Source organism: Penicillium soppii (assembly GCF_028829465.1).
Source record: "Penicillium soppii strain IBT 18220 chromosome Unknown utg000006l, whole genome shotgun sequence".
In the NCBI taxonomy this organism is placed as follows: domain Eukaryota; kingdom Fungi; phylum Ascomycota; class Eurotiomycetes; order Eurotiales; family Aspergillaceae; genus Penicillium; species Penicillium soppii.
This window is the reverse complement of record NW_026643236.1, coordinates 218,245-238,033: the sequence shown is the minus strand read 5'-3', so window position 1 is coordinate 238,033 and position 19,789 is coordinate 218,245. Positions and strand designations below refer to the sequence as shown.

The window sequence follows — 19,789 nt, the reverse complement described above, 5'->3', positions numbered from 1 at the left end:
CAGCAACGCTAAATTAGATATTATAGTTCTCAGCATGCAAAAAGATCTCATCTTTCGAAGAATCCATCATTACTTGCAGCTGCAGTTTGGCTACCGTGTTGGCAACCTCAACACGCATGCTAGGTGGCCCACAGACGAAAACACACGCGCGGCGGCCGAAGCTCTTCGAGAAATCATTGAGCATTTGTGGGATGTCCGGACGAAAGTAGTCTGTGCGCCAGTTGTCTCGCAAGCGTGGCTGATAATAAGCGAAGCGAGGCACAGCTGCTGGTGCTAATGCTGGTCTTTGGGGCACAGATTGGGCTGTCCCAAAGCCAAAGTCGAAGTTTGGATTGCCACGGGCAGGTGTATTGGGGGAAGCGTAAGGGTCCATTGTTGGTTGGTAGTATTGGCGCGTGTTGGGGGGATGAGTAGCTGCGTATGCATTGGGAAGAGCAGCGATGCCGTCTTCGTTCTCGCGGCGCAGCTCTTTTTCGATATCGGGGTTCCCGGCAGCTTCCGTGCGGATATAAGCAGAGTTACGCTTATCGATGCCCTGGAGCATGCCGTAGATCTTTTCCTGGATCATGTCTCGTCCGGCTTGGTCCTGTGACTGCATTCCAGTAAGGAAGAAATGGCAGTTCACGATGTTTGCAGGCGCGGAGTCACGGCAGATTCGCAGTTCCTCTCGGAACCACTCCATTGTTTCCGCGCTTCTCAAGGCCCAGATGACTCGGACTGACTTCGTGATGGCCTTGCCATCTCGAATCTTCTTGATGAGGTCAAGCAATTGGCTCGCAATGGCTGTGATGCCACTTCCCCCGGCGAAAAATATCACATCATCGAACGCGGCCATCTCGCGCTGCATACCGCCATATGGCCCTTCTACAAAAGCACTGTACGTTCTGTAGGGCCCATGTTCCAATGCCTTCTGAAAAACCTCACGTGTGAATCCTTGGAATGGACGGAACACTAGTGTCATATCACGGTATTTCTCGCCGTAGGCAGATGGAAAGTCTTCGCTGCAAAGTGAAGCGATTGTAAAAGGATGGCTCTGGACCACGGAAATCCTGGGTAGTCTGAGGTAGACGTACTGGCTGGGTCGCCAGCGCATTTTTGTAGGAATCGTGATTTTGATTGCATTTTGGGGAAGAAGAGTGATGGCGGATTCTTCTCCGATCAAGAAAGATGATGTGCGCAGCGGATTTGTCCAGTTCAGGTAGAATAGCCGAACGGTATAAGAAATCATCCAGATGGCTATAGTTGTGAAAAGATAGGCCCATGACTGCAGATAGTTTCTCGTATGCCAAAATAGCATTGCCACAAATATCCACGACACTGGGATGTGGACGAAGACGAACAGCTCGTACATCCAGTTACGAAAAATGGGAAGGGAGTGAATGCACAGCACGAACAAAGGCACAGCCGCCGCAATTCCGGTTCCATACACATAGGCGTGCGGTGGAATACCTAGACGATAGTTGATTAGGGCTCCATCCTCCCAGATTGGAGTGATGTAGAAAGGAACCATATGCACCAAACTGAGGAAGAGACAAATGTACGCTGACCATCGATGTAGTCCGTTCAACCGCTCGGGACTCAAGCCAGTCATCAAAGTGATGAAGTTTGCCTTGGTGCTGAGAGCGACAATCCAAGGAATCATAGCTACTGCAAGCATGCCCGCTCGAATAGCTAGTGGCGGAGACCCGAGAGCTATGGACCAGTAATATAAGGGTTGAGGTACAAAACAGTACAATGTGACGAAAATCATGGCAACCAATACAATCATTGTGACTGCCAGAGACGGGAAGACGACCTCCAACTTGCCGATCTTCAAGGTGGGAATTGGTCGATAGAAGATCCATCGCATCACTGCAATTGCCTTGTTCAAGGGAACTAACTTTGCGACAACGGACTCTTGTCTTTTCGGCTGCGATATAGCGGTTGGCGTTGGAAAGAAATGGGCATTTGACGCATCGGTGCCTGCACTCGGGAGCTCGTACTCGTCTGGCACTGAGTCGTCGCGAAATATTTCGGGTCGGCTTTCTTTATACAGAGCAATCCGCATTTTGTCGCCCCATTTATGCCAGCATCGAATGAAGGTCGTGATTATGAGCAGGACGACTGCAAAGTAAACAAATCCTACTCCATATTTTGCTGATTTGGACCACGGGTCCCGTTGCATTTCAGCTGCCTCGGCCGCAGTTGTCGATGCTGTGACCGGGACCTTAATGCGCTTGGCGAGAGAAACGATGGAGTTCAACATTTTGTTGGCCAGCAACAAGGAGTACTCGACGAGTTTTATCTTCTGCAATTGAAGTTGGTTAATTTCAACTCAATAAAATAAGGGTTCATATACAAAAGCTTACTGCGTGTATATGCGCATAACAAGAGTTCTCCTCTATTAGTATGGTCGAACCAAGCTCATAATTTTGGAGTTCTGTTAAAATGTTTGAGGTCACGAGGGTTAAACAAAGCGAAAAGGCTATATTCGGGGGAAGTTCAGTCTAGATGTATGCAAAATCGAAGCGGGGAGAGTCACACAGGTTTGGCTCGGCGTGACAGGATACAGGATAAGTCCAACAATAGAACATCAGGGCTAGTCTAGTATTCGACCAATAAAAGGCTTTCGTTATAGACCGAGTTCTGAATTTCTAAGCGTCTTCTCATAATGTAGCGGTCGGATGTTGGTGCAGAGAGATAATGCTAGTGATGTGTGATGGGTTAGCGCTTTGAGGTCCAATCAAAAATAGCGGTATCAGCAACAAAGTGACTGGGGGTGACCGGCCCGCATTAGCGTGGTGGAGAAGATGCAGAACAGAAGGTAATCGGTCAGAATATGATTGTCACAATTGCTATTCAGGTCGAATGTCCAAAAATAGTTGAACTATGGATGCAAGGTCCGGTTGATATTGCCGGTTGGTATTTGTTATAATTAGAGCTGTCTGGTATATTTCACAATATTCACAATTCACCTCGTTCGACTCAAAAGTTTGAGTACCATAAATCTTTCGCCGGCTCATCACTATGCCGAGACACAAATAAGAAGCTTTCTAATAATGAAGCCGCACTGGCCCAATCCTTCAATCCCAATTGTTCTGCAACATCGGTGAGATGTACTAGGAACCATGGACTGGATTTGGTTCCCCTAGACGCAAGACTGCCCATAAAAAGAACCCAGAACAGTAGGTCAGGTGCGGTACTTTGGAAAACATAGAAACTGTTAAACAGACTTTTCCGAAGCATCTCAACGAGACGTCCCAAGCAGGGAATTCCGTATAGGTTCCAAATTCGAACACACGAATAGGTCATGATTGAAAGGCGCAAGGTTTCCTCAAAGGGAGTAAGTGGGCAATGATGAGGCAGTGACAATAATCGGTAACTCAAAAATAGCAAGCAATCATTTTCAACCGACATTGGCTCCACGTCAACGTCGTTGAAACTTTCATAATAAGAGATGAGCTGTTGGTAGGAGGTAATGATTGACTTGAATACGGGGTGAATCTCCGTGGACCACGAAGCACTGAAAAACCGAGTGCCGAGAGTGGAGGTTTGCATAAAATGGTTGTTCGCTTTGAAAAAAGCGGATTCTTTAAGGACTCTTGACTGGAATTTTGCGCACATGTCGAGTTTAGGTAGTGAGTTGCCCATTATGCCTCGTAAAAATTCACAGCTGTAGTGATGAATCAGTAAAAGTCTCAATTACCGTGAATCGTAGATCATACCAATAGAGCATAGCAAGTGTTCCATGTGAAAAACTTTCCATCCCACCTGTAGCGGCAATTATTTTTTTCATGGCGTCCATATGCATCTCGGCGGCTTCTACATTGGCGTCCAAAGCCTAATGTTCACTTTTGGTGAGCCAAATTTCATCTTCTCTCGTCAAGTCCCTTCAAAACTGGAAAGATTGCCCAATTGCTTTGAAAAAGGATGGCACCTACCTCTGAAACAATAATATGAGCAATGATAAACACGGTTTGCTCACAGCACATCGTGGATGCATTTTGCAGTGTATAACGGAGAGATTTTATTGTTTCGCCGCGAAATCGAAGCGCATCTTGGGCAGGCTTCTGCACGGCTGCCATAGAAGCACCGGAGGCCATTAAAATGGCAGCTCTATGAGCTGCACTGATTGCCAACTTTATTTGCATCAAAGTAGGATCTTCGACTGCTTTTTTCCAAAACCAAACCGTCACATCTTTGTGGCAAAGAGGGAAACATGCTCTTGAGCTATGGATGCGGTCTAATTGACTTATTAACTACGGGCCCACCAATAGAAAGTGACGCAGGCTTTGGGCCACAATAGGGAAGTCCAAGGTCTGATGCGATATGTACTCACAATGGTGGAAGTAAATATTGGGGTTGTGATTTGTGCTAATGGCTAGAGACGGGCTCCCGTCGAGAATTCCTGCCTGTGGGGAGGAGGCTAGTATCGGGGCCCGCTCAGTCGGAAGGTCATCCTCATCGCTCTCACTCTTTGGATGGCGTGAGACATCAACAACACGGGCGGTGGATTGCACCTGTTTCTCTCTTCGCAGTCGATGATGACGAGTCCTTACAAAGGCCTGCTTCGATCGGACTAAGTCGCGAGCCTTGGATTGATTTTCCTTGTAATCCACCCATAGGAACTCTTTTTGCGGTCGGATGACTAAATTTTCTCGAGCGAACTTGGCTTGTGGAACCCGTGAAGAAGATTGACTAGACATGGGTAGCTAGAACTTCCCGGGTGGGAATTTCGTGCAGGTAATCGCAAACAGTTCTGGGAGATTGAAGAGAAAAAATTTCCCCTTGAAACCCCGCTCGGTCCTCTCGTTTGCGTTGAACCTCGAACTAGTAAATACATAGTCACCGCCTTTGGTGACACTAGTGTTGTGCTTTCTAGTATATCTGGCATGTCTACGGAGTAGCATGTCTGGTATAACTTCAAAGCTGTTTCTTGTAATGAAGATCGGAGAATTAAGAGAAGTAAATTCTTCGGCAGTGGCTGACCGACAAAGCAGCTATCAACCATTCCTTTAAATACTTTCGGATCGAAAAGGTAAAGTGCCACACACGCTAGTTTTATTGTTATTACTTTTGTATTAATTTTGCATAGATTCCGTATCAGGAAGTATTCCAATTTGGGAAATATTCCAAATAGGGTTTTCTGGCTACATATGTATGCAACCGATCGTAAATGTTTACATTAGTACCATGTATCTAATTATGCTTCGATTTTGCTAGGTTCTGATTTATGAGACATTAGGTGCAGCCTGTGGGAATTTTCCATTTGCAGGCCATATCTGTTATAGCTTTTGTCAGATTAAGGTCATAAGGAAACGTGTTTTTCATAGGGAGAGGGTGCAGGGACAGGATACAAGTATATGCGAATAAATGTTCAAACCCTACCAGTTCCTGAGGACCCTCCAGGGCTTAATTAGACAATCGAGAAATGCCGAATTTCGCTTCGCTAAGAATTGACATACGCACTATACCTAACAAGGAAACAATAGGGAAGGCTGAAGTGATCTTCGAACCACCTAACGTACTATGCCCGCAATAGGCATACAGTACAATTTAACTCCATATAGTGATTTGCAGCTTTGACGGCCCCGGCAATTCCAAGACCCACTTCACGCCTCAATCGCGATATGAGTGCAACATTCATTGGTTATACTCGAGTTGTCCGTTGAGAATGCGGGTCTATGTCCATCCCGCAAAGGATAGGAGAAAGGGAGATTCGCGATGACAACGCCGATCTCTCGTATTTTTAGTGATGTTTCTAGCCACTCAAACAAATGTTTGACTAGACAAACCACATGACGTGTCGTATATGCCCCATGTGGCCTGATGAAACGGGTGTTCCTCTCGGGGATGATGATCGCATTCCCGCGCCCAGGTCCATGGCATTGGGAAATACCCCATGGCCTTCCCTCTACCTCGCTTTTAGATAGTTTTTGTCGGTATTGGCTTGAATACTGGACGATAAGACAGCATATCTGAGCATATCTGCTATTTTCTGCCGTTTTGGTTGGCTAGCCCAAAACGTTGATTTAGTACTACACCCGTACCTAATACTCAGCTTGTCGATATGAACCCTCGCGCCAGATATCACCCAAGAAGATCCACTGGTGATCGGACTCTCAGATTGTGGAGAGTGGCTCATCAAAGTATGGCCCTGGCGTTGGTCTGTTTATGCGAGTTTTCAGGTCTAGTTGCTTTCATTTCGTTGCTGGAAATAGCCCCTCAACTGCCTTCAGTCGTACTGGTTTATAAATACTTGAACTATCCTTGAGTGAATTAAGGCTTGCATTCCTCCTGCTTGTATATTCACAACTGCTCGCTGTACATTTGCTCATCTTTTAACGCTCTCCAATCACGGTGTATCTACATAATGGCGTGGCCAACACACATCCAGGATGACAACTTTCAAAGTTTAGAAACCGGGCATTTCTGTTCTACCATTGATCTGGAGAATTGGGAAACAGGTCTCTTCAAACAACCCCAAGGCCTATATACCTCCCCCTCACCCGAACCACCGACCACGAGAAGATCATCCACAGCTACTTCATACAGCCATACTTCGCAACTTCCCTCAACACCGGACTCTCTTGGAAGTGCATTCTCTTCTGGCTTGGTTTACTCGGACCAAATGAGTACCAATGGGTGTGCAAAGGAGAATGGTCTCGAGCTCTTTTTTACCCAACGCAATGACGCTGTCATTTCCCCTCCAAGCTCCCACGAGCTTGGGTATACTAGCCCATGGGCTAATCTCGCAGCGGTTCCTCCCCAGAAGAGCTCATCAGCTCAACCAGGTTGCCTTGATGACCCTTGTATTACTGCATGCAAAACTCCCCGCGGTTCTCGTCATATGTCGAGCAAGAGCAAGAAGTATGTATTCTTCATGTTGCTTTGTCTCAGCTAATAATCGCGCTCTAACCATGTCTTATATAGCGATGCCGATTATGGCAACTTTAAATGTGAATGGAAAGGCTGCCGCTATGACCGTATGTTCTCGCGCAAAGGAGTTCTAATGCGGCATATCGAGATGCAGCATGTCAATCCACGATCGTTCAAGTGCCCTTGGTGTAATCATGCTACAAGTCGACGCGAGAACATGAAAGCGCATAGACAAGCAATTCACAAGGAAAGCTTGTGATTGTTATGATGGCCTGCGGTGTGTTGAGTGTTGATTCCTTATGTGGGTGTACTATATCTCTATCTTATTTATATTGTTTGTCTTGTCTTGATAGTCACAATTTCTAGCCTGGGTGTGATATCGTGCCAACATTTCATAATTATCTCTCATGAAGTAAAACATCCTTGATCACCTTTTACAGGGGTCTGGTGTGAGAAAGTGCTTAACTGGTCAGTAAAATCAACGGATCGTATGCAAAGATATCGCCCCCATTCCGTACGAAACCCCCAGGCGTTTCACTATTGCACGCGACTCATCACCTTAGGCTAGGGCTGTTGGCTATCTTGTTGCAGAATGTTCTAACATATTTGATTGGCGCACAGAAGAACAGTTACTGATTTGCTAGGTACCTTCTACGGGTACTATGCTTAGCGCCTGAAATTACCATTGTCTATGTCATCATCTTGAGTGTTTTCATCAAACATATGACCTAGATGGCCTGTAGCATGCCGTATCACTTGAGCTGGGATCAAACAAACAGGCAGTAGATTTATATCCCAGTGCTAGTGGGGCAAGCACGATCCTCATAGACACCGTCTGCTTGGACAAGTCCTTAACCGATTGTTATGCGGAACGCGGTAGTCTGTTTGGTATCAGTGCTTCAGAACCCGCCGTCAATATAAACGAAACCAACTGACACAAACGAAATTACTTGGTAATCTGACCAGAGCAGCCCAGGTGTGAATATATTGGGCGGTATCAATCAACCAATTAATAAAAGTTCAACTAACCTGCATTGCGATTGAAGATGTCTCAATCGAGGCCTCCAAGGATTCGTGGGAGGCCAGCTGGGATAAATACTAGTTATCTTTATCAAAGAGGGAAGGCCCAATACCGCATTCAGAATTTTCGACTACCAGAAAGATTGCCAGGTGGGTTCCATTGCTCTTATAGTCCTCTTGGGCTGTGTTGCCCTTGTCTTTATAGTACACGGGGGTAAATGATAACCATCCGTGCTGTCTTGAAACCGATCTCGTGTTATGTGGATCGAGTATCCCACAGGTATTATAGTCGAAGGAGATTAGGGAACAATTATATCTTATGTAAATAAAGGTTACCTAATTGATTTAGGCTCTCTACCGATCTGTACCTGTCCTTACTCCGCACTGTGTATAGTAATCTAAGATCCTTTTAGATCTTTGAAAAAAAGGACAAAAGTGGCCGATTATAGCCAGTAGCTCACCACATGAGTTTAAATGAGCATTGGAGGTAATGATATGCCAGAAGGAAAAAGAAGAGAAATCTTGACGTATGTTGTGTGGTTCGTGAGGCGTTAAGGCACTGAAAAAGAGCGAAGCTGCTACCGCCTTTGATAGGAACTTATTCTGCCATTTTATATCGTCGGCTTTTTCTGCATCTTCAATAATTTCCACATCAGGCTTTTGGCAATAAGAAGCCTGACTCTATTTAGCCATGGCTTCCTCAACAGCTGCCCCAATTACGGCACCTCCATCACTATCCCTCCCTCCATCCCAATTCGCCCGCCTCCAACCCCACGCCTACCTTCTCGCCCATCTCTCCCCACCAGCGGCGAGCAATCAGCCCTCGATCCGCGCCAATGGCCGTGCGGCATCCCAATTCCGCGTTACGTCTGCCAATTCCGGCTCTTTAACTCACACAAATGGAAGTGCGGTTGTACGGATCGGTGATACGGCCGCTGTCTGCGGTGTCCGCGCCGAGCTTTTACATACAGAAGATATCGCTTCTTGGAGCGTGTCAAAGGCCTCTTCAGAAGAGAATGCCGACAACTCAACCGACCAAGGAGACTCTAGGACCGAAGATGAGAAAGATTGCTTCCACGTTCAGGATTTGAACCTACTTGTTCCCAATCTCTCTTTGAGCACTGGATGCGCGCCAGGCTTTACACCCGGTGCACCGCCTAGTGTTTTGGCGCAGTCGCTCTCTCACCAAATTCTCTCTCTCTTGCACAGCACCCGTCTCGTACAAGCGGACGACTTGCGCATCTGGTATCAGCCGCCCAATTTGGAATCGCAAGAGTTCCGCAACGAGGACGAACACATGGATGTGGACACAGAACAGAGCGGGGGACCAGAACGCGAGATTAAGGCATTTTGGGTGCTTTACATTGATGTCATGATTATTTCATTGGCTGGAAATCCATTCGATGCGGCTTGGGCTTCTGTCTTGGCTGCTTTGCGCGATACGAAGCTCCCGAAGGCTTGGTGGGATGCTGATAACGAGACAGTCTTGTGTTCGGACAATGTTGCTGATGCGCGGAAGTTGTCTCTGCGTGGCTTGCCTATTGCTAGCTCTTTCTGTTCCTTTGAGGCTGATGCCGCTGCTGGTTGGAGATCGGTTGTCGTTCCTGATGCTGAGGAGCTGAAGGCGCAGAAGCAGAAGAAGAGTGGCTCTCAGCAAAGGTGGATCTTAGCAGACCCGGATGGGTACGAGGAGGGATTGAGCCAAGAGCGAGCTTGTGTTGTTGTTGATAAAGATAATGGGAAGACGGTGATTGTGAAGATGGAGAAGCACGGTGGTTGGGCAGTGGACAGTGATGATCTGCGTCAGCTTGTGGATGTTTCCGCTCAGAGATGGGATGAGATGAAGCGGATACTGGATCAATGTTGATCTAATTGATATGCAATACAAATGAATGATACCACCACACATGTTTCTTGTCAATTTAGTTTCTGATTTAAAATTCAATTCATCGTAACAGATATTGTAACGCTAGGTGTCATTTCACAATACATAAAACCATCAATTTGACTCAACTGACATGGCCGATCCTGACATGATATTCTGTTTACTGTTTGTTCATCACACTCCGTCGCCTTCTCTTCAGGGGTGGCTCGTTATCCCCGCCAATGTCGCTGGAACCTGATACCTCTTGCTGGTCTTCCTTTGTGGAGGTGTCATTGGAGCGGACATTGATTCCACTCTTGGGTCGGCTAGGAAATGAAACGGAAAAGGAGATCAAGTCGAAGCTGTCATCGCCTTTTTTGCCTTTGTTTGTCTCGGTGTCACGTTCGCCCTGCTCGCGTGAATTTGAAACAGACCCCGAATCCTCGGCCTTGCCCTCGTCGAGCTTCTGGGCGTCGGTTTCACCTTCTTTGTTTGACGTACGCGCATACTCGCCAGAGAATATGCGCATAAAAAGGCTCTTTTGGCCTTGAACAGGCTTGTCCTTTTTATATTCATCCTTCTCGGTCTCCTTCTCTTCCTCTTCTACCTCCTCGGCATCAGAAAATTCCCACATTGTGGCGACCTCACCTCGAGCTAGTGCGGTGCCCCAAATCGATGTTAAAACACCAGGGACCAAATATAGAAGAGCAGGTTGGGCATGGTTCGAATATTGCATTGCGAGAAGGGTGGTGACCATTCCCACGACATAACCGACCAGACTAGCCTTGAAGTATATCTTTGGGAATTTCCGAGCATCGTGGTAAGGAGGCTTGACTTCCTCATACGGCGGCGCGGTGGATGGGGCCCAGAACCTTTCTCCCCAAGCGCCAGTTGCCGATTGATACTCGGGTTTCAGATTTTTTTGATCCGACTCTCCAGTCCATGCCCTGTTGGCACCTTTGCGGTGATAATAGAGGAAAAGATCGAAACGAAGTGCCAATCCAATCATCATTCCTGGAATAACGATGTCACCCAGTCCGAGCATCGCCAGTGACGTGGCACCTGGTGCATCACGGGGACTTGGCGGACGGGGGAAAAGAAGCTTGATCGGCACATCTAGTTTAGTTGCAACGGTAACCATCAGTGGCGTAAAGAAGACGAAATAGATGTCATAAAAGAACAAGGATCCCAGAATGAGGGTTCCCGTCCAGAAGGTGGAGGGAGACATGAATTGCAGGGTGCCATAGCAGAAACAGAAACCAAGAAAATTGGTTAACCACCATGGCTTGGCCACAAATGCGAAGTAGGCTACAGTAGAGAGGGCGAAGATCCCACTGAGAATATCGACGAGACCAACGAGGCATTTGATGTCAAACAAACCACGCACGTGAGCTCGTACCTTGAGCCGCTGGTATAGAGCATTTCTGAATGTCCAAAGCAGCCCTGATATCATTACCGGAAGTGGAATTCGGCCCCAAGCCCCAGGTAATGGTGAATTCCGAACGGAGGATGGCTTGGTCGGATTGCTCTTATCAGAGGCAATAAAACGACGCTCAAAGCGTATGACTTTCCACAAGTTCCCACCTTCACGGTAATACCTAGGAAAGATGAAAGACCGAATCATCAAAAGCACGTCCTTGATGAAAGCAAACGCAAAAAAGAGGCCCATTTGGGAGAAGTAGAAGCTGAGGATCTTGTTCAAGATAGCTGGGTCTTCCAACCATTTGATGACCAAATATAGTCCACCGAGTGTGAGACCTGCAGTCAACGGGAACATCAGAGCATCTGAAGGTTCAAGTCCTTCCATCTTCTGTAAGGGTCCATATCCCTCTTCTTCTTCATCTGTGTCGCATTCATCCTTAACCTGCTGGTCGTCTTTCTTGGGAGGCTTTGCGGCAGATGAGGGCCGCGTCAAAGATGCATGGGCACCTATCCAAATTGGAAAAAGAGCGGAAACGAGTAGGTGTCCATATGTTGGCAAAAGTGGCCTCATGCGGTCGAAGTGGTAGAAAGCTTGCCCCAACAGCTCCGCGACAGGGCTGACATCGGCCATAATAGACTCAGTAATTGGATCGTAAGTACTGTTAATGCGGTATAAATGACAATTGGGTCAATTCGATAGAAAAGAAAGAACAAATTAGACCATCATGGTCATTGAGCCGGACTGTTTGGGGGAGTTGTCTTGGGGAGATTCTTTAAAAGATGCGGCGCCAAGCTCCACCTTGGCCGATCCCGCCTTTCTAATTTCAAACTCACGACTTCTTTTCTTAACAATCTACAACTTCTTCATCATGGTGACCGAGGTGGCTTTTGATACCTCTATGGTACGGTGTACTTCAAATTTTATTATTACCAGCTACTAACAACCTACAGGGCTCCTTCTCCGTGGAGCTCTACAATACCCACGCGCCTAAGGTATGAACACCCCCGCATAGCTTCAAGAGAATACTTTTTGACGCATTGCCCTACAGACATGCAAGAATTTTTCGACACTCGCCGAACGAGGATACTACAACGATGTGATTTTCCACCGTATCATCCCTAACTTCATGGTTCAAACTGGTGATCCCACCGGCACCGGTCGAGGAGGAAGCTCCATCTACGGCGAGAAATTCGAGGATGAGATTCGCGGAGAACTGAAACACACAGGTGCTGGAATTCTCAGCATGGCGAACAGTGGACCCAACACCAACGGCAGTCAATTTTTTGTGACCCTTGCTCCAACACCCTGGTTGGATGGAAAACACACCATCTTCGGCCGAGTCAAGAGCGGCATGAGAATCATCCAGCGCATGGGACTAGTCAAAACCAATTCGGAGGATAAACCAGTTGACGAGTTGAAGATTATTCGGGCTCGAGTGGTTGAGGAGGGGACACAGGAGTGAGGCTCGCCTGTTCTTGTTGATTCCGTTGATTCCACAAAGTTACAGTGTGAACACACACCCAGTCTCTCCCAAGACATTACATGCGACGGATCGCAGACACAACATTTGGCGCGCCCGACAACCAAGGTTGAGTCGAGGTAGCAAATCGGCCAATTGCTCTATCCCGACTGATATAAATCCCAGATTTATAGAGACTACAGTATGCCAAAGTAACAAGGCAAGCTAATAATGAGATAATGAATGTATCACTACAAAACGAACCGCTTCCATCAAATGTCTCCATCAAGAGCAGCAGATACAGAGTGACAAGAAATCTTATCTACCACTCCCATAACGAAGTCCAGTGAAGGCCCGCGTCTATAAAGACCAGGTTACCATTGTATAGTAACCCGTTCTGTGCAAAACACTGGGAGTGGTATGAGAAAAGAAAAAGTGGTTCGTCGAAATTTCAGTTCATAAAGTGGCTAGTCTAACCACTTTTGGAACTGCTTAGTAATCAATCTAGCCTGAGGCAGGAGTCAGGCCTGAGGCAGTGACGGATTTTCTACATCACTTGAAATACTTCCAATGTTGCTTGTTCCTAGCTAGCGAAGTTGCAGATCCATTGGTCAAGTTCTTATGAGATATCTACAGCTAACTAGGTAAACCAATTGCTCACTTATCATCACTTTGATCAAGGAAATAGAAAATGGCTCCACTCAATGCCCCTGCAATCACACTCCCGTGGTCCTCATCTTCGTACCTCCTCCTGATGACCGATTGTAGCTGTTCACTTTGTACGAGTCGACTAAACATATGGTCACAATTGTCACCCATTAGTCTCTCCTTTGCCACGGCCAATCGTTTTTCATATTCTGCCTCTGTCTGGTTCTTTTGACGTTTGGGGGATTGCTCAAGAGACCCATAGGCTAGCCACACTTTTGGTTTATGACTGGATGTTGTATTGCGGTAGAATTCATTTTCCTCTTGCAGGATAAATCCGTTATTCCACCAAATCGACGGACTCGCCGCAAGATACGCGTTGAAGCTCGCAGGCGCTGTATAAAGTGCATGGAGGGCGAAGAGTGCCCCAAAAGAATGTCCAAACAAAGCAGTCTCATGGACTGATATTTGTGGAAATATGGTGGAGAACACAAAGGGGTGTACCGTGTTTGTTACAAAATCGAGGAAATCATCTGCACCTCCAAACTGTTGAGTTTGAGCCTGGCCGTTTGGACTGTCAAGCGAGTCGTATCTCTCACAGGGAGGGGTGAAATCATGGCTCCGACGAGGGCTAAACACAGATTTGGTCAACGGGTAGGATATCCCGATTATTATTGTTGATATCTCATTGGAGTAACGCACTCGTCGTCTCCGCACAATGTCTGTGGCTGAAAGAATCATTGCATTGCCATCCACGACGTATCTTTGGAGATGTTAGACCTGCAGGCTATTCTCAGTGTCTTTCTCGCTTACATTGCATTGGCCTTGTCGTCTCCGACTGGTTGTTCTCCGGTAGATGACCATTCCAGTGGCCAAGAAACTTGAATCAGATACTTCTCATCCTGCTTGTTCACGGCGAGCCATGTCGCCATGTTGTTGACATAGCCGTTTATCAGCTCAATAGTCCACTGGCTCTCCCTGTTTTCCAAGTTGTCAGAGCACATTTCAAATTGAAAAGGAATATCTGCCCAAATTTTGGACTGTTTGAGGACGCAGGATCATGGACACTGGGTCATTATGAGCCAGATGCCGAGCTGGCTTGTGGGTTTGACAGAGATGATATAGAAAGATACATCCGGTAGAAATAAAAGAAAGGTGCGACGTCAAGTACTGTGCTTTAAGCAGCTTCATTACGCACCGTAATTGGAAGGACCGACTTTTTGAAATCCTCTAACACTGCTGCTCATAGGCCTGTGCGAGTGGGGGGAGCAATAATGTGCTGTCAGATGCCACACGGTCAAAACCCAAGTCTGTTAAATCTGGTTATATCTTATTCCGAAATGAGGCCATCTATCTCAAATACCTCGTCGAAACGTCTTGGCATGCCCTTGGCTATCTTGGCAGGAGGTTTATGATTCGGCACTAGGGCAGTTCAGATACGAGGGAGACACGTCTCCCTCGTATCAGTTTCCCATAATGGAAACAAGCCGCTGATTCCATCTTCTGATTGATAAGATTGAGTTTAGTCTTGCCCCATATTTCCTAATCTTGTATAGTATTCACCGTTCGATATTTCCATGCATGGACGTTATAGGAATCTGTAGTGGGGCCGAGTAACTGCATTAGGTGCCATTTTGCGAGGACCGCTTCATATCAATGATAACTGACAATTTCTTCACAGAAGACTTGCGTGTAGTGCGGCAAAATCCGATTTCGCCTATGCCGTTCCACCCCCGAGGATTTAAAAACAACGGTAGGCATGCTATATAACTTGGTCAACGGGCTCATTGTTCATTATTGAATATATCGCATTTTTGGGAACGGTATTTTTCTAATAATGACAGCGGCTATGGATAAACAGGAAGTAGATGTCGCAATTCACATAAACCCATCAGTCAACCACGGCCGCCATGCCGAGGCTGACTGCAATGATGACAATTTGGAGAAGCAATCAACACTTTCCAGCGTCCAAGCTGGAGTCCAAAGGGCTGATGTACTTCGGAAGAGTTGGACCAAGCAAGGTTTAATTGTTGTCTTCACAGGGTGCGTCACTGTGGCTGATTATATGGATTTTCGACTGACTTTGCATGATAGGTTGTTTCTGTGCACCTTGGCAATCAACTTTGCTGATTATTCAACTCAAGTTTATGCTGCATACACAACAAGTGCCTTCAAGCAACACTCTGCAATGAGTGCAGCCCGGGTGGTTATGAACATTGCGCGCATTTCTGCCTATCCAATCATTGCAAAGCTGGGAGATGTCAGTATATTCAAAGCTTTCAAGGCTTTCAACTAATTATATATACTAGGTCTTTGGCAGAGCGGAAATGTTCATATTATCCATCACTCTGTCGGTTTTGGGCTACGTGATATATGCAGCTTGCACAAATATTGCCCAGTATATGGTCTGTGCCTTTTCGCTTCTCAAATCATGAAATGTGTTTAAATGTTAATCTTTTCCTTTAACAGGCTGCCGGGATATTCGAGGCCATTGGGTCAACTGGATTTGCCCTTACACAGCAAGTTTTCGTAGCGGATATGACATCCTTAGTCAACCGTGGTATATGGTCAACACTGCCTGACTCTCTCACTACAATTCCTACCCTTTACCTTGGGACCATTGTTGCCCAACGCATCCTTGACCATTCTACATGGCGCTGGGGATGGGGCATGTGGGCAATTGTGTTGCCTGTTGCCTCATTGCCATTGATTGGGACCATGCTCTTTTATCAGCGCAGGGCCCCATCTCCGGTGTCTGTTTCCGAGGCATTGGGTTGGAAAAATGATGATACCTGGTGGGAAAAGGTGCATAAGCTCCTCTGGTTTCAACTCGATTTACCAGGAGCTGTGCTCCTAGTGGCCGGCTTATCTCTTCTTTTGATTCCCCTGTCTTTGACTGGTTCCAATAATAGCGGCGCGTGGACCAAAGGGTCTTTTGTCGCCATGCTGGTTCTAGGTGTGGTTTTCTTGGTTGCCTTCTTGGTTTGGGATGCGTGGTTTGCGAAGAAGCCATTTGTTCCTTATCGCATGATCAACAACCGCACGGTTGCAGCTGCCTGTCTACTTGGTGCCTTAGATTTCTTTCACTATTCGGTATTCAGTGTCTTTTTCACGAGTTATTTGCAGGTAGCGGGTAACTTTCCGGCAGGTTCAGCAACCAGAATTGAGTACGACCTTCCTGTCCGCCCTGTTGGCCGTTTTTTGCCCGTTTCGGGACTGATGATGATTTTAGTAATTCTCTCCGAGTGGCATTTCAGGTTGCTGGCATCTTCGCCGCTTTCTTCATGAAGTATACCAAGCGCTCTCAGATCTGGGTTCTGACGGGCGTTCCTCTCTGCGTTCTAGGGATGGGCGTGCTTGTTTACCTTGTGGACATGGGGGATGGTCGGAGCGGAAATGAAGCATCCTTCGTGGTAGCCAAATCACTGATTGGCGTTGGCCGTGGGTTCTATCAAACGGCCGCACAGGTATCAGTGCAAGCAATGGTCTCGCGACAAGATGTTTCTGTTGTCACAGCAGTATTCTTCGCCTCAATGAGTGTTGGAGGTGCGATTGGAACGAGGTAAGCAGTTTAACCGTCTTCGTTGATACGTAGTATGTTCTGACTGGTGTTGCGTAGTGTTGCTGGGGCGATATGGCGCAACACTCTGCCAAACAAATTGCAGCAATACCTTCCTAGTGACCTGAAGGATCAGGCCAAGTCGATATTTGGATCTATTGTGGTCGCTCGGAAATACGCCATAGGCACTGAGGCTCGTGAAGCCATCAATCAAAGCTACCGAGAGTCTCAAAAGTTACTTGCGATTGCCGGGCTAATCTCGCTCTCACTCATGCTTATAGTGATGCTGTTTCTGAAAAATGTGAAGCTGGATGAAGCTGGAGGGGCCCAAACAGAAGAAGAAGACCACTCTCACTTGGCTATTGAAACCATGACTGAGAAAGATCGCAGTTGAATATATACACAGGACGGTATAGCTCGGGATTGTCGGAGGAAGGGCCAGGATGAACCCCATTTACTCCAAGACAAAAGTTGAAAGAAGACTGTATTCCATCTGCTTGTATCATAAATCATTGATTGAGCATGAAATAATCATATCATTTGAATCAATTGATGTTTTCGTGAACTCGCGAAATCAACAATTGAAGCTTAGCCAAAAGTGGGGACCTGACCGCCTTCGCGCGCCCACATCCGCGTTTTTCTCCGAATTTTTTTTTCCTTCTCCTTTCTCTTTCTCCCCAACCTCAAGTCCAGGGTAGATTCAGTATTGAAGCCCTTGGAGGGACTAGATATGCTTCTGTCCCATCAAGAACCCAACTACTCACATTTATGAGAGCTTTGGTTATTGGATCTGACTGTAATACTCGAACTTACCTTCAACTAGTTTCCTGGCTTTTCACATGATGGAAAGTCTGTCAGATACAAAGTGGGATGTGGTGATCAATGGGACTGGCTTTGGTCAGTCTCTCCTGGCACTGTGAGTTATCTCTCTGAGGGTGGATGTGAGTCAAGCACTCACACTCTCCCAAAGGGCCCTCTCACGCTCTGGAAAGAAGGTTCTTCACTTGGACTCAAACCAGTACTATGGTGGTCCAGATGCAGCCTTCAGTCTTGATGAGGCCCAGGAATGGGTCAAGGAAGTTAATCAAGGTGAGATTTATCTGCGCTCCTATCGCTTGCTCGTGGCTAACAAAACTTGTGCAATCAGGCAGCCACTCATTATTTAAAGATGCCTCTATATCCACTTTTCAACAATCTGGGGACTCTTCAGTTTCTGCTGAGCAACCAGAGTCGCCAAAGCTTGCGTCTAGTCGAGCTTACACATTGTCCCTCTCCCCGTATTTCCTTCATGCTCGCTCCGCACTAATGTCAGCCCTCGTATCATCCAAGGTTTTTCGCCAGCTCGAATTTATGGCTGTGGGCAGCTGGTGGATTTACGCACCTGAGAAGCCTGAATCTGAGAGCTGCAACCTCGGCGCGGAAAATGTCCTCTACCGGGTCCCTGGTAATCGGGAGGACATCTTCGCTGCTTCTCATATAAGCATGAAGTCAAAAAGAACCCTCATGCGGCTACTGCGTCACATCACCAAATCCAGTGAGGAAGAAGGCTCAGATGAAATTGAAGACATGTCCATGCCATTCAAAAACTACTTGGTTTCCAAATTCAGTGTTCCAGAGGAGCTTCACGATCCCCTGCTGTCGCTATCTTTGTCTCAGCTTTCTCAACAGGATACATCTGCCAGCTATGCAGTTTCCAAAATTCAACGGCATTTGTCATCCATTGGGCATCTTGGCCCTGGGTTTGGAGCTGTGATTGCAAAGTATGGTGGCGCACCCGAAATACTGCAAGCTGCCTGCCGTGCCTCCGCTGTGGGAGGGGGTGTATATGCCCTGGATACGCAGATGAATGATGTCAAATGGCGCACAAGCTCCGAATATTCTGAGCATCCCTTCTTGGTTACATTGGCCAATGAAGGCGACATTCAGTCTAAATTCTTGTTTCACTCAACGCCGGATTCCTTGGAAGATTCAAGACCCTTGATTGAAGTGGCTCGTTCGGTCAGTGTTGTGTCGGGAACTTTCCCTTCCCTTTTCCCTCGTACAGTCGAAGGAGCTCCTTTGCCTGCAACTGCAGTTCTCATGTTCCCGGGACATACCTTGGGTAGTCCTGAAGCACCTCCTGTATACCTGCAGGTCCATTCAAGTGACACTGGCGAGTGTCCTCTTCAGCAGAGTAAGTCCTTCTTGTGTATTCCATGTTCACATCCCTCGTCCTGCTCGCATGATGATTTTTTTTTAAACTTATCTACATTGCCTGAATTTGCTGTGTTGAAAATTTTTCCTACCTGATCACGAGCACTCTCTCATTATTTTGGTTCATCAACATACTGTCGTTCAAGCGGCTAACTCGATGTTACAGGTGTAATCTATTGCAGTGTGGCCCTCGCCGGACCCGAAGGTCAATCAATCCTTGAAGCTGCATTAGACAAACTTCTTGCCGCTGAAGGTCATTCTGCCCGCATGCTTTGGTCTTGTCGATACACCCAACGCGGTCTCCTCAGTAATGGGGAGACCCGGTGGTACCTTAAACAGGAGGACTCTTGTCCTGACCTCTACTTCTTCCCACCCCCAAGCCTTGACTTTGCCTTCGAAGATGACACCCTCGACATCGTCAAGGAGGCTTGGAAGAAGATTGTAGGAGAGGAGGTAAATGATGATGATTTCATGATGTTTGACGATCGTGAAGGCACTTCTGATCAATGATTCGTAGCATAGCGTTATTCAGGAATACCCAGTTCTTCATACGTAAATGAAATAATAAAATGGTTATTCCACTTGATTTTTGAACATTATCAACTCTTTCTAGATGCACTTGAAACGGCTTTGCAATCGAAACCCTGGATATTTGTGCTTCCAAATAGTCTTGGGTGCAAATCCGTGAAAACTTTTGATGTAGTGTTTTACCAGCGTCAGGATGAACAAGATACTGTCGGACCGTTTGGCAGAAAAGTGACGCAGAAT

At 46.8% G+C, this 19,789-nt stretch overlaps 9 protein-coding genes across 9 annotated transcripts; 5 read left to right on the top strand and 4 right to left on the bottom strand.

Moving 5' to 3' along the window:
• Positions 1-13: 13 nt before the first annotated feature.
• On the bottom strand, positions 14-2,245 carry N7529_007447 (putative metalloreductase transmembrane component; the record flags this gene model as incomplete). The annotated part of the gene is made up of 1 exon (XM_057242974.1): positions 14-2,245. The coding sequence occupies one exon, from the start codon at positions 2,243-2,245 to the stop codon at positions 14-16; it is 2,232 nt and encodes a 743-aa protein (XP_057094512.1).
• A 1,993-nt stretch (positions 2,246-4,238) lies between these two features.
• N7529_007446 (uncharacterized protein) lies at positions 4,239-4,685 on the bottom strand (the record flags this gene model as incomplete). Its single annotated transcript, XM_057242973.1, has 1 exon — positions 4,239-4,685. The coding sequence occupies one exon, from the start codon at positions 4,683-4,685 to the stop codon at positions 4,239-4,241; it is 447 nt and encodes a 148-aa protein (XP_057094511.1).
• Positions 4,686-6,352: 1,667 nt separating this feature from the next.
• On the top strand, positions 6,353-7,117 carry N7529_007445 (uncharacterized protein; the record flags this gene model as incomplete). Its single annotated transcript, XM_057242972.1, has 2 exons — positions 6,353-6,849; positions 6,913-7,117. The coding sequence occupies 2 exons, from the start codon at positions 6,353-6,355 to the stop codon at positions 7,115-7,117; spliced, it is 702 nt and encodes a 233-aa protein (XP_057094510.1).
• A 1,452-nt stretch (positions 7,118-8,569) lies between these two features.
• On the top strand, positions 8,570-9,745 carry N7529_007444 (3' exoribonuclease family protein; the record flags this gene model as incomplete). Its single annotated transcript, XM_057242971.1, has 1 exon — positions 8,570-9,745. The coding sequence occupies one exon, from the start codon at positions 8,570-8,572 to the stop codon at positions 9,743-9,745; it is 1,176 nt and encodes a 391-aa protein (XP_057094509.1).
• A 178-nt stretch (positions 9,746-9,923) lies between these two features.
• N7529_007443 (aspartic endopeptidase) lies at positions 9,924-11,795 on the bottom strand (the record flags this gene model as incomplete). The annotated part of the gene is made up of 1 exon (XM_057242970.1): positions 9,924-11,795. The coding sequence occupies one exon, from the start codon at positions 11,793-11,795 to the stop codon at positions 9,924-9,926; it is 1,872 nt and encodes a 623-aa protein (XP_057094508.1).
• Positions 11,796-12,033: 238 nt separating this feature from the next.
• On the top strand, positions 12,034-12,627 carry cyp1 (putative peptidyl prolyl cis-trans isomerase (CypC); the record flags this gene model as incomplete). Its single annotated transcript, XM_057242969.1, has 3 exons — positions 12,034-12,066; positions 12,116-12,157; positions 12,214-12,627. 3 exons carry the CDS (start codon positions 12,034-12,036, stop codon positions 12,625-12,627), a joined length of 489 nt encoding a protein of 162 aa, XP_057094507.1.
• Positions 12,628-13,281: 654 nt separating this feature from the next.
• On the bottom strand, positions 13,282-14,246 carry N7529_007441 (alpha/beta hydrolase; the record flags this gene model as incomplete). The annotated part of the gene is made up of 2 exons (XM_057242968.1): positions 13,282-14,032; positions 14,083-14,246. Coding segments are annotated over 2 exons (915 nt in total), but the record flags the coding sequence as incomplete, so codon positions are not given.
• A 679-nt stretch (positions 14,247-14,925) lies between these two features.
• On the top strand, positions 14,926-17,222 carry N7529_007440 (uncharacterized protein; the record flags this gene model as incomplete). Its single annotated transcript, XM_057242967.1, has 7 exons — positions 14,926-15,022; positions 15,114-15,312; positions 15,364-15,529; positions 15,579-15,674; positions 15,739-16,436; positions 16,502-16,831; positions 16,889-17,222. 7 exons carry the CDS (start codon positions 14,926-14,928, stop codon positions 17,220-17,222), a joined length of 1,920 nt encoding a protein of 639 aa, XP_057094505.1.
• Positions 17,223-17,667: 445 nt separating this feature from the next.
• N7529_007439 (putative Rab geranylgeranyl transferase escort protein) lies at positions 17,668-19,531 on the top strand (the record flags this gene model as incomplete). Its single annotated transcript, XM_057242966.1, has 4 exons — positions 17,668-17,744; positions 17,799-17,917; positions 17,976-19,001; positions 19,188-19,531. The coding sequence occupies 4 exons, from the start codon at positions 17,668-17,670 to the stop codon at positions 19,529-19,531; spliced, it is 1,566 nt and encodes a 521-aa protein (XP_057094504.1).
• Between the last annotated feature and the right edge of the window lie 258 nt (positions 19,532-19,789).